This window comes from Mus caroli, unplaced genomic scaffold (assembly GCF_978045245.1).
Source record: "Mus caroli unplaced genomic scaffold, Mus_caroli_1 scaffold_11, whole genome shotgun sequence".
Taxonomy (NCBI): Eukaryota; Metazoa; Chordata; class Mammalia; order Rodentia; family Muridae; genus Mus; species Mus caroli.
The window spans coordinates 50,093,249-50,106,698 of record NW_028227266.1 but is presented as its reverse complement, the minus strand read 5'-3'; the positions used below and the strand labels follow the sequence as shown (position 1 = coordinate 50,106,698).

The window sequence follows — 13,450 nt, the reverse complement described above, 5'->3', positions numbered from 1 at the left end:
TTGCAGTGGGGGGTTGGAATTTTCCCTGGAAATTCAATCCCACTAAAACAAAGTAGTTGGGGAGGAGGTGCTCTAAGTAACTATTCCTGGTCCTACTTAATCCAAGATGACTACAAATCTTCCAAAATATTCCCTGAATATAAGGGTTGCATCATAAGAGATGTCAACTATACTTATTACTGAAGTATTAAAATAAAAAGAAATTGATACATAAAGAAATTTAAATTTTAAATATAGTGTCATATTTTTTAATTGAATGGGAACACACTCTGAATGCACACATAGAGTTCATTAATGCTTACAAAGCCATAGTAAATGTCTTTGCATGAAGAACTAGAAATGTGCTTTAGTAATCAGCAAGCAGTTGGTTTGTATCTGTGGCTACAGTACACTTTTAGATCCTGCTTTCTGTAATGTTTTCTCAGAATTGCTCTTACTTCATTCTCCATCAGCAACCCCTCAGCTGATCTTTCTGTTCTACATGAGTTGTCATATCTTGCTACATGTCTCAGTATAGAAACTTTTTATTCTTTTCCCAACACTTTTCCTCACAATCTGAGTTCCATCTGCAATTTGGAGCCGCCTGGTGGCCATCTGTTACTAGGTGGTTCTGAGACTTGGATGCTAATGGAGGCTTCTACCTAAAGGCGTTGAGGACTGCATTTTCCTTAATTCTTTGATAGTTTCATACATTATATTTTTGCCATATCAAGCACTATTCCAGGGATGGACTTGACCAGGGGCCACAAGAGACTGAAGAAAAACAGACACAATAAAAGCTAGATTTGGGTGGCCTGAGCTCTCTGATAGAGAAAGTATATTACCCCAGAGCACAGCATGTTTGTTCTAGAGTTCAAGAGCGAGGCAGGGTTATTGCATACAATTGAATAAGAAGGTGGGGTTAGATAAACAAGGAGGCAGAGTTTATGGTATACAACTGGATCCCCTACAACTCTGTAGGGGATCAGTCTTTGGGTTGTAAATATGGGAGCTATTGTAGACATTTTCTGTACACACTGTTAACATCAGCACTCAGATACACCACCACCACCAAGCAAGGCATTTCCTCCATTTCCCATGGGCCTGAGCTATGGTGTACTTGACATCTGTGCCCATGTCAGCAGCATATATTCCCTCACTCAGGGCTTCCTCTGCTCCCTCTTCTGAGGCCTAGCCCCATCTTCTTTCCCCTTCCAGTTTCTTGTTCTTTTTTGTTTCTGATAACCCAGTAAGTCGTTTGTGCTTCTGATATACTGAGGAGTGTGGAACAATCCACTGGAGCACGGTTGACCTACCAGGGCCACACTTTCAAAGAAAACAGACTCTTCCTCCCCACAAGAAGCCATCCGCTATCAGTAGGGGCTCAGAGGTGGGAGTCTGGCGCCCTTTACTCCTCCTTGTTGAATGATGACTGGCTTGCTCTCGTGCACACAAATGCTGCGCTGCTGCTATGAGCCCAGGAATCCTGCCATGTTCAGAAGACAGTGTTTTGCTAGCCCTCTAGCTATTTAGATCTTTTTTCCCCATATTCCACAGTGGTCCCTAATTCCTAGGATGGAGGAGGGTAAAGGTGTCCTGTTTGCATCTCAGCACACCACTGATGACATTCATTTTTGACCCGATCAGATGGAGGTTGGATCAGAACATCCTGGACACTCAGGGACTTAACCTGCACAGTCCCACTTGCCTTTTATTTTTTTACACCCCTTGCAAAGGTCGGAGCATTAGCTTATGTCTATTTGAAATAGAAGACTGGTCAGAGGAGAGAAGCCAGTGACTAACTGCATTATATTCAGCTTTAGGTTACTATAGGGATTTAGTGTACCTGGATGTAGAATTAGTATGTTTTAAAGAAAGTACGATTTCAACTTTATAATATTGCCAAATTCTTCTCCCAAATAGTTACATCAATTTACATTCCCACCTGTAATGTATGAGTTCCTATTTTCACACATTCTTGGCAACATCTGGTGTTTGCAGATTTTATTTTTACCCATCTGATGGGTGTGAAGTGGTGTCTCATTTTGACTTTAATTTACATTTTTACTATTGAGCATTTCACATATATTGGTCATTTGGGTTACCTCTTCTGGAAAATGACTGTTCATCTAGCCTCCATGTGCTCGTGAAAAGATGTCCTCCTCTAGTATTACAGGATCCTATGTGTCCATTCGATCAGGAGTCAGGACTGTTCCTTTCTTCTGTCTCTTAAGTGTGAATTAGTATGAGTGGATTTGCTCGTTTCGTCTAGTAATCCTGTGTTGTTGTCTTACTATTCTAGAGACAGGATCCATAATTACTGAAGGTTCCTATGTATGTTCTTCTTTGTAATAGCTTTTAAATCCCTAATAATGTTTTGCCTACCTACAAGTTACATTTTCTCCTAGAAGTAATAGGGTGGTGCCAGTTTTCTTTGGTTTATAGTATGCCAAGAGAAGTTAAGGATATGTTCAAGCGCAAGTAACAAAAAACTTTATGTAGTTACATAAACAAGTGGAGAATTATTTTTTTCTCAGAGAAGAAGATTAGGCATAGATGTGGGTTCACTGCAGAAGTGCAGCCTCTATAACTACCCACCTTTCCCATGGCTAACCTTCATCCCCTTGTCTGTCTTCTCCCTAAGAAGCTTATGGGTGGGGAGCAGAGGAGAACGAGACAGACAGTTTATTAGCCCAACTGTGTCTGTGGGCTAATTTCCTCTTCTGGCACCTCTAGAATTTGTGTCCTATGACTGCAAATAATCTACTGTCTATACATATTTTATTGTTCTTTATTGATAATCTTACTTTCTTGAGTGAGTATAACAATTCTTGCCAAATGAAGCACCAGAAAGATAAAGCTTAGGCAGGCCAGTCTTGAGAACTCCAAGAAGCAAGTAAATTGGTGATTCTCAAATTGCCAGATAATGCAGATTACTAGCAAAGCATAAAACAATAGACACCAAACCATTAAATCAAAGTAACAATGTAGTTACGGTTTAGCAAGTAGGGTGTATTTAGCAATACTTGCTATATATATTCTCTCCAGAGATAATGGGGTTTTTCTTTTTCTTTTTTTTGGGGGGGGGTTAGGGTTTTTTTGTTGTTGTTGTTGTTTTTGAGACAGGGTTTCTCTGTGTAGCCCTGGCTGTCCTGGAACTAACTCACTCTGTAGACCATGCTGGCTTTGAACTCATAAATCTGCCTGCCTCTGCCTCCCAAGTACTGGGATTAAAGGTGTACACCACCACTGCCTGGCATGAGATTTTTTTAGTTTTTTTTTTTTTTTTTTAGAAGAATGATGGAAATTTCAGTCAGTATTTCCCATGAAACCTAACATCACATTGTACACTTTGCTGTTGTATTAGTTGGCTGTCAGGCAGCCCATCTTACCTAGGAAATGTGGCCTCAGACTCTGCCTTACTTCATCCTCTGAACATTTCAGTACATCTGTTTCACCTCTAGCCTTGGCTGTGGACAATATGCAATCTACAGTTGTATTTCAACATAGCTTTCAACATCTTCAAAGCAAGTAGACTTTATTTCTAATTTATTCTAAGCTGATTTTCATATATTAGAAGGTTCTAGTGCTTTCAGCTAGGACAGTATATTAACATGCCTAATAGCTGATACATGCTAAAAGTTAGCAAAGCATTTCCCTATTTTACTATGCTTTTCTTTGTTCCAAGAAGAAAGAAAAGAAAGAGAGAGAGAGAGAGAGAGAGAGAGAGAGAGAGAGAGTAGAAATGAAGCCTTTGGTGTTCATACTGTAAAAGACAACAAACATAGTGCATCCAAAGCAGGAAACTTTTCCTTTAAAAACATTAGGATGTGTCTTGCTTAATTGCTAGGACAAGGCCGAGCTGGCACCAGGTTAATGCTAACAGTGGGTGCACTGACATCACTGGTCCAGTTCTGAATGCCCTGTGGTCATCATTCATTTTGTCCAACACAGTGGTGTGCAGCAGAGCTCAGGGTAGGGCATGCAGTTCTTGAGTGTATGAGTGTGTGTGTATGTGTACGTACCTGTGTGTCTGTGTATATGTACGTGTCTGTGTGTGACATTTCTCTATTTTTAGTGAAAGTTTTCCTGTTGAACACTTTCTATTTACCCTATCACTAATAAAAAAAAGTTGCATCTTTTTGATAGTTAACCTTTGTAGTTAACATTTAAAACTCATCTTTCTTTATTGTCCACACTATTTCCATTTTCTTTTTTCCACAGATTCTGATTTTAATTAAGTTAATTGAAGTAAACTGCTTTGATTTTTCTTAGTTATGTAGCTTTACAATAAATTTCAAGATTTTTACGATTATAAATATGTGACTATGTTTATAAACTTGAATTTGGGCTTCATTGTGCTTTAAATATTCTAAACTACAAATTTTTCAGCCATGGAAACAAAGAAGTATTCTCATGCCGAGGAATAAAATTGGCAGTGGATTGGTTTTTGGAAAGAGGCCACAAAGATATCACGGTCTTTGTTCCTGCTTGGAGAAAAGAACAGTCCCGCCCTGACGCCCTCATCACAGGTGAGCTCCTCACACACAGCTGCTGCCGCCATGCAGGGCCTTGTCACTAGGGATGTTTCTGTGTTCCTGTTTACCCAATCTATATGACTGCCATTGTCTGGGTTGCAATATTCTTTGCCAGTTTGAAAATAATGTAATTGCATTAACTAAATACTGTGTGTATTAGATACTTTTCTGTTGCTCTGGTAAGACAAGGATGGAAAGAGGATAGTGGCAGGAATAGCCAAGAGCCCAGTCGGCATGATGGCATGAGGCTTTGGAACCTCAAAGCCCTCTTCCAGTGACACTTCCTGCAGCACGGCCACTCCTCCTAATCCTCCCCACACAGTTCTACCAACTGAGGAAAATCATTCAAACATACTAGCTTATAGGAGCCATTCTCATTTAAACCACCATAGCTATATGTTGGATATTTTTCACTTATTTGGAAACTTTAACATCAAATTTTATAAAATTCTGACTTTGTAAGATGTTCTCAGTAGACTTATTCTAGCTTTGCCATTTGCTCTATAGTATTTGGGAAAATGCACTGAAGATCTTCAGAAACTACTTTTGTCCTATCTCTATGAAATAGAGACAGGCAGCTCTCAAGTTCTAATGGTCACAGGACATAAAAGGCCTGTTAAGACCCTGAGATATGTGATCCAGCCAAAAAGGAAGAAATTACCAGATCCCAGTTATTTATTTATTTATTTATTTATTTGCATTATGTTGTCACTTTTAAATGAATGAGTTTGGAACGAACATGTCCTTCTTAACTGTTAATTGTTATTGAATGTTTGGTCCAGTTATAGAGACTCACAGGCAGCATCCAATCCTCTTCCTCCTTCCAGTATCAACAGAAGTATGAAGGATCTATATAAACAGAACTACAGAACTTTTTAGAGAGGGAAGGAGGGATGGAGGGAATGAAGGAGACTGAGACAGACATACAGACTACCATGCTTCCAATGAGAAAGATTATTTTAAGGTTTCCTTTTTATCTAATGCCACTAAGGCATTGTTAGAATAGGATACAGTGAACAGGCAAGCATTGCTGGAGGCTAAAACCCAGCTCCGAAAGGAACTGGGGACAAATGGCTCTCTGTGGTGTTTATTAGCATACCAAAAGTACACACACACACACACACACACACACACATACACACACACACACACACACACCCCTACACCTCCGGCCACTCCTCTCAGCTCTTCTTGCCTCACCCCTACTCTAACCTTCTCCAGCTCATAGCTTTCCTTCACCAGCTTCTCATTCCCACACAACCACACAGTTTCCACCTCGAGCTCTCTTGGTCGCCTCTCTTTGCTCTCTCTGTTTTGTGTCTCTCTTTCTCTTCCTCTCTCACCCTCTCAGCCCCCACCATGGCCCTGGTCAGCCTACTTCTTTCTCTCTGGACTTTTCCAGATGCCTCTTGCTGTACTGTCCCTCATATCTACAAATGGAAACTTTCCCCACAACCATAAGTTGGAGCGGTCATGTCCTCGCTTTATGCGGGCTCCAAGTAGCTAGGTAAACTACAGAGTGGAATACCTGTGTGATGCAGCACACAGAAACAAGATGGCGAAATAACTCTAGAAAAAAAATACTTGCTTAGATTCTTATCTTATGCCTGTCACAGTTTTTACTTGAAGACTTAGTTGTCAGGATTAAACCATCAAAGATTATAGTCGTCGAGTTGGAGGGAGGGAACAGCCTTTCTAAATTTAGAAATTTTAGAAGTGATATGAAGGAAAAAATTGATGTAATTAAAGCAAATTTTCAGTTCCAACATTTGATAGACTTTCTTAAAACTAAGTACCTATTGATTACATTTTTAAAGTATACTAAGAATTCATGCCCATGACAAAACCTTTACACAAATTGACAAACACAAAGCTGTTTCTAACACATAGTGGTTAAAGTAAACAACTCAGAGGGTCCAAATAAGGGAAAAAGAGTCCAACTTCATTCGTAGTTAAAAGCATACAGATGTAAATAACCACTATTTTTAATCCATCAAAGTAACACTAAAAGTGAACAGTATCCAGTGCTCCATCCGAGGAGGCTCCCTTTACACTAAGGAGGCATAAGTCACAACAGCCACCCTCAATGCATTTGTTCTTAGGCTGTCAATTGAGTAGTTCCTGCTCCATTCAAAGTTTTCAAAATCTGAGGCAGCCCAGGTCTACTGTGAACCAAAATTATTTAATGGAAGCTTTTAGAAATAAACAGATCGTGGGAGTGGGTGGGTAGAGGAGCAGGGCGGGGAGAGGGTATAGGGGACTTTTGGGATAGCATTTGAAATGTAAATGAAGAAACTATCTAATAAAAATTCTATCTTCAAATTTTATCTTCAAAAAAGGAAAAAAAAAGAAATAACCAGATCATAAATTTAAAATTGAAGTGTTTTGAGTCATGAGGTGAAACACTGTGTTGTCCTACTATGTTCCAGCCAGGAAAGGGATGCTCCCTCTGCCCAGCATCTCCAGCCTATAGGTGCTACTCCCTCCCTCCAACCAAAGCTTTATGCTAGCATTCTGATTGTAGTCGAATCAAAAGCTGTAAAGGACACCGGTTAAGTGAAAGGTAAAAGCTCTCAAGTTTATGAAGAAGGAAAAGGTATGTGCTAAGGTGGCTAGGCCATGCAGTGCAGGAAGATATTCTGAAAAAGGTCAGGCTCAACAGCGTTTTTGACAGCATATTGTTATAATTGTTCCATTTTTATGCTGGCTCATTTTATGCCAACTTGATACCAGCTAACGTCATTTGGGAAGAAGGGATCTCAATTAAGAAAATACCTCAACTAGACCGGCCTCTAGTTGGTGGTTTCTTAATTGATGGTTGATGTGGAAGGGCCTAGCTCACTGCAGTGCCTGGGCTGATGGTCAGGGTGCTAAAAGCAAGCATGCTGAGCAAGCTATGAGAACAAGGTATACACACACACACACACACACATGCACCCACACACATATGCACACATGTATTCTGTACTGCCTGTGTCCTCACTTGTAACTGTGATGGGCTGTCTTGTAGTCCTTCTCAATGAATAAGGAGGAGGAATTACTATGCTTTTAGATTTTCAAGTTCCCCTTAAGGAATGAATCCCAAAAAAATAGGCAGGGATGTAGGTGAAATTCTAGAACCAAAAATTCAGTGTACAATTATTTTCAATAGAAAAGAAAAAAGAAAAAAATCAATTGTATACTCACTAGAAGAATAGTTCAATAAATTAGAACATTTTTCAGTGATCCAGTGTTTAGGCAGCATTGTGTGTGTGTGTGTAAGTGTTCCCACCCCTGCATGCACATCCAGTGACCAGAAGTCAACACTGGGTGTCCTCTATTGTTTTCTGCCTTATATGTTGTCTAGAGGCTAGATTGGCCGGCAGTGAGCTATTGCGTTCTATCTGTGTGTGTTCCCAGCATGGGGTCTGGGTCCCAGGGTCTGGATTGCTGGCAATTTGAACTCAGGTCCTCACTTGTGCACTAAGAAGTTCACCACGTAGCCGTCTGCCCAGCCATAGGCACAGCTATTATTATTAGAGAATATAGTACTATATAAAACTCATAACTTTTATTATGCATGTATGTGGTATATAAATTTATGAAATGTGTGTATGTGTGTGTATATACATGTATCAACAGTAGAAAAATTCACAGAAAATGACTTAAAGGAAATATGGAAAATGTTAAATATTCTCCAAGTTGTGTTTTTATGTTTTTATGGGATGTTCCTTTCTCCCTATTTCTTTATGCTTCTACTTTCCTAATTTTTTTCATAAGTACCTTAAAATACTTTGATAAACAGTAGGTAGAGTATGATTAATTAAACTAAAATGGAAAGGCAACAGCTGAGCCTGGGGACACAAACCTGCAGTCCAGGCTTTGAGAGGCTGAGACAACATGTCATGTTACCTGGTCCTCAGTAAGACCATGTCTGGAAAACAGAGGAAGGGAAGCAATGCTGAGATGTGCACATGTGACCTTTGTGCACATCCGAGAACAGAAAGGGAAAGAATAGCACACCAGTGGGGCCCGTCTGAGTCCTGGGCAGAAGTCCCAGCATGCCAGGCAGGCCCTGGAAGACGTCAGGACACAGCTTGCTTTGTTACAGAAATGACGGCACGAGAGTCAGCGGCTTTAAGTGCTCCCTTCCCAAAGTAATACTTTTCTTAACTAAAGCCTCAGCCACATAAGCTCTGGCGAATGGAATAGTTCTCTTTCACTAGGTGTACATAAGTAAATCATACATTACAGTCTTCAGTCATGGACTCAGACTAGCACTATGGTTAATCTAATACTCAGTAAATAAATAACATGCACTAACCATGTTAACTTACTAGCTTTCTCCTAAACCTGTATTTTTTCAAGATGGAATTACCTATGAGTCATCCCAAATGTTTTTCTCAACCTCACAATCTGTTTCATAAGTGGAAATTAAGCAATGATGGTGACTGCTGGGCTGCCTGCAGTTACTCTGCAGGTTTCTTCAGTGAGGCTCAAAGCACACCATACATCCATCAGGAAAGCCGGGCGTGGTGGCGCACGCCTTTAATCCCAGCACTCGGGAGGCAGAGGCAGGCGGATTTCTGAGTTCGAGGCCAGCCTGGTCTACAAAGTGAGTTCCAGGACAGCCAGGGCTACACAGAGAAACCCTGTCTCGAAAAACCAAAAAAAAAAAAAAAAAAAAAAAAACCATCCATCAGGAAACATCTTTGAGGGGATAATAAAGGGCCCTGAGGTACTCAGGAGCCTGGCATAGGTGTGCCTCCTGGAGTGGCTCCTTTACTCATCCACTCCACAGATGTTCACTGAGAATCTTCTGATGGGCTTCATGGGCTGGGTGCTGAGGAGTAATTATAAAAAATTATTAATTGGCAATTATCAGCACATTTCAGAGGCCAGGATGCAGACCATGTGACACCCCTGACTATAGCAGCACTCACTTCTAACCCGCTGCCTTCCTTGTGAACCTGTGCTCTGCAGTGTTTCCTTTGCTTCCTTCATCACTACGTGTCCAACTCTCACCATCACAGCTCCTAGTTAGGAACAAAACCTACAAAACATACCCACAGATGAGAGGAATGTGCCTGTTGCTCAAAACTGAACCAAATAACAGCTTAGTATGACTGTCCCTTTGGCACAATGCTTGAGAGCCTGTGTTGTCACCCGAGTGCTTGTGGCTTCAGCACTAAAGCTTTTATAAAATTTCAATAATAGAATAGGAAGAACAGCAATATCAACCAACCAGATCCCCTAGAGCTCCCAGAGATGAAACCACCAACCAAAGAGTACAGTGGCTCCAGCCACATATGTAGCAGAGGGTGGTATTGTCTGGCATCAGTGGGAGGAGAGGCCCTTGGTCCTGTGAAGGCTCGATTCCCTAGTGTAGGGGAAGGGCAGGGCAGTGAGTGGGAGTGGGTGGGTGGGTGGGTGGGTAAGCACCCTCAAAGAAACAGGGGGATGGAGGAAGGGAGAAGGGTTTTCCAGAGGGGAAACTGGGAAAGGCGATAACATTTGAAATGTAAATATATAAAATATCCCATAAAATTTTTTTAATTTTAAAAAAGAAATTTCTATTGTTGAGAGTTACTGATTATGCTACATCTGACAACTGAGAATCATAATCTATACACTCCAGTTCTTATTTAAGAAAAGAAACAAAACAAAACCAAAAAAAACCCTCACGAGGAAACTGGAGAGATAGCTCAGAAGAATTTGTGCTTAATTCCCAGCACCTAGATGGTGCTTACAACCATCTCTAACTACAGTTCCACTGGATCTAACAACCGCTTGTGACCTCTGTGGGAACCAGGCATACACAGTGCACATTCCTACATCAAGCAAAACACTCATATACATAAAATAAATATTTTTTTAATTAAAAAGAAAACGTCTCATCATATGAAAGACATCATGTATCTAATTATGTATTTACTCCTGAAATTCCACCCTTTTCTTGTTGCAGATCAGGAAATTTTACGTAAACTAGAGAAGGAAAAAATCCTGGTATTCACACCATCACGGCGTGTCCAGGGCAGGCGAGTGGTGTGCTATGACGACAGATTCATCGTGAAGCTGGCTTTTGAGTCCGATGGTATAATTGTGTCCAATGATAACTACAGAGATTTGGCAAATGAGAAACCAGAATGGAAGAAGTTCATAGATGAGCGGTTATTGATGTATTCCTTTGTCAATGACAAGTAAGTAAGCTGGCTGTCTCCAGCAGCTGCAGTAGTAGCCTTTCCATTTGGCCACTGACCAGATCTGAGACAGGTTTCTTTTGACCACCAGCTTCCTATTTGTCCTGATGGGAGCCAACAACTGAATACTTGTACCATAGAAGGGCCAGTGTGAGCTTTGTGCCCCTCCCTGAGGCTTCTTAGACTCTGTCTCAAGGGCCTGGCTGACAGAAATATCTGTCCCCCCAAAATGCCTGTCAGGTCCACTTAGAGCATGATAGCTTACTAAACACACACATTTAACAGTTTGTTTGTTTGTTTGTTTGTTTGTTTGTTTGTTTGTTTTTGAAGGAAGACTGTGGTCATGATTGCAGACTTAAAGTTAGTAAAAGGGCAATTGACATAAACAAGCACAAGTTACAAGAAGCAAAAATACTTACAAACATGTGGAAGACATTTACCTATTGTTAATCTAAACCCAACATGAGTTTATTTTCTCACCTGATTAATTCACAAAACTATGAACACTTGTTCTGTTAAAGATACATAAAAACTAGGGCTGGAGAGATGGCTTAGCAGTTAAGAACACTGTCTGCTTTTCTAGAGGATGTAGGTTGAATTCTGAGCACCCACATGACAGACAGTTCACAACCATCTGTAACTCCAGTTCCAGGGGATCCGACACTTCCTCTGACCTCTTTGAACACTCACTCATACACATGCTGCAAGACGACTGCAGGCCAACACCCATGCACAGAAAGGTAGGACACACATGCAGGCCAACACCCATGCACAGAAAGGTAGGACACACATGCAGGCCAACACCCATGCACAGAAAGGTAGGACACACATGCAGGCCAACACCCATGCACAGAAAGGTAGGACACACATGCAGGCCAACACCCATGCACAGAAAGGTAGGACACACATGCAGGCCAACACCCATGCACAGAGATAGGACACACATGTGCAAAGTGAGGGTTGGCACACACCTGTGGTCTCAGCACTGTGTAGGCTGGGACAGGAGAATCATGAGTTCAAGACCACCTGGGCTACATAGTGAGACTCTCAAAAGGAAAGAGAGTCATGGAAACATGGGTGAACATGAAAAATATTTGTATTTAGCAGTGCTGGGGATGACCCGAGTTACATGTGCTGTCCACTGACTCGAACTCTAGGTTTCTTACTGAATGTTTCTTTTGTCAGAGTAACACTACATATTAAGTGCTTTCTTTAGCCATTTTGATTGTTCCTCTTTGAGTTTCTTTATTGCTCACATTCTCATTTTGCAGGTAAACACGGGCTTATTTCAAGTTAGAACAAAGATGTTACAAGTATTCAAATTTATTTCTGTGCATGATATATGAATTTTTCTTTCCTCCATTGATAGTCAATCCAATGGTACGCTTATGTCCTTAGATTTAGTTCTTTCTTTTAGTAGCAGGGATCAATGTCAGGACCTCACTTATGCATGCTAGGCAAACATGCTGCCACACTCAATTACAGCCTCAACATTTTTGTTTCTTAGTCTTTTTGAGAGGGTCTATTAACTCAGACTGGCCTTGAACTCATTCTGAAGTCTAGGAAGCCTGGATGTGCCTTAAATTACTCCCCTCTGTCAAGACTAAGAGTCCTGCCCTCCTCCCTTGGCCTCTGGCAACTGGGATCACAGGCATGTTCCACCTCTGCACCTTCTGTTTTCTCTCAGCTGAGAAGTCATTGCTCCAATGGGAAGAGAACAGACTTCAGAGTTGTGTACACTTGAATCTTGACCTCAGAGTTGGATATCAGATACAAAGTATCTTAATTTATCTGATCCTGAGTGAGAATTATTGATTGATCTATAATTGGAGCTTGTACTTGGAGATACAGTGGTGTGTGTGTGAGGCTCATCTGGCACATAGTGGTGTCTGTCCTCATTGCTGTCCCTCCCTTCTCCACCTGCCCTGCATTCCCTTGCCAGACGGCTGTTCACAGAGCTCTCCTAAAAATGCCCTGGTAATCAGTACTCTAATCCCAAGACTGAGAGGAAGAAAGAAAAACGGTAGTGCCAGGCAGTGGTGGTGCACACCTTTAATCCCAGCACTTGGGAGGCAGAGGCAGGCGGATTTCTGAGTTCGGTGCCAGCCTGGTCTACAGAGTGAGTCCCAGGACAGCCAGGGCTACACAGAGAAACCTTGTCTGGAAAAACCAAAAATAAAATGAATAAATAAATGAATGAGAGAAAGAAAGAAAGTAGGTAGCACATGCTGTCACAGAAGTTATTTAAATTAAAGCAGATACAACTTAAGGGGAGAATGGAACATTATAGGAGAATGTGGTTTAAAGTTTGGGGTTTTTCTAATTTTTTTTTCTTTTTGGGGGGTTTTCAAGATAGGGTTTCTCTGTATAGCCCTGGCTGTCCTGGAACTCATTTTGTAGACTAGGCTGGCACAGAAATCAGAAATCCGCCTGCCTCTGCCTCCCAAGTGCTGGGATTAAAGGCGTACACCACCACCACCTGGCTGTTTTTTTTTTTTTTTTTTTCTAATTTTACAAATATTAGTCAAACACATGGAATAAAATTTCAAAAGAAAAAGAATGAATATATCTTTAGGATTAGATTAACCTTCTTTTTGTGTATCATTCTTTATTGTTATCTCTGTGACAGGTTCATGCCCCCAGATGACCCTCTTGGCAGACATGGCCCAAGTCTGGATAATTTTCTGAGGAAGAAACCCATTGTTCCTGAGCACAAAAAGCAGCCTTGTCCCTATGGTAACTGTCCTTATGGAT

The 13,450-nt window shown here is 41.1% G+C and overlaps 1 protein-coding gene across 3 annotated transcripts in view; it reads left to right on the top strand.

The window, feature by feature from the left end:
* Zc3h12c (zinc finger CCCH-type containing 12C) overlaps positions 1 to 13,450 on the top strand; it is a 61,115-nt gene that overhangs the window by 39,725 nt on the left and 7,940 nt on the right. For all 3 annotated transcript variants that reach the window (XM_085844646.1, XM_029481638.2, XM_021171199.3), the window contains exons 3-5: positions 4,372 to 4,511; positions 10,462 to 10,696; positions 13,326 to 13,432. In XM_085844646.1, coding sequence (XP_085700772.1) covers positions 4,372 to 4,511; positions 10,462 to 10,696; positions 13,326 to 13,432 — 482 coding nt within the window. The remainder of the gene's footprint in view (positions 1 to 4,371; positions 4,512 to 10,461; positions 10,697 to 13,325; positions 13,433 to 13,450) is intronic.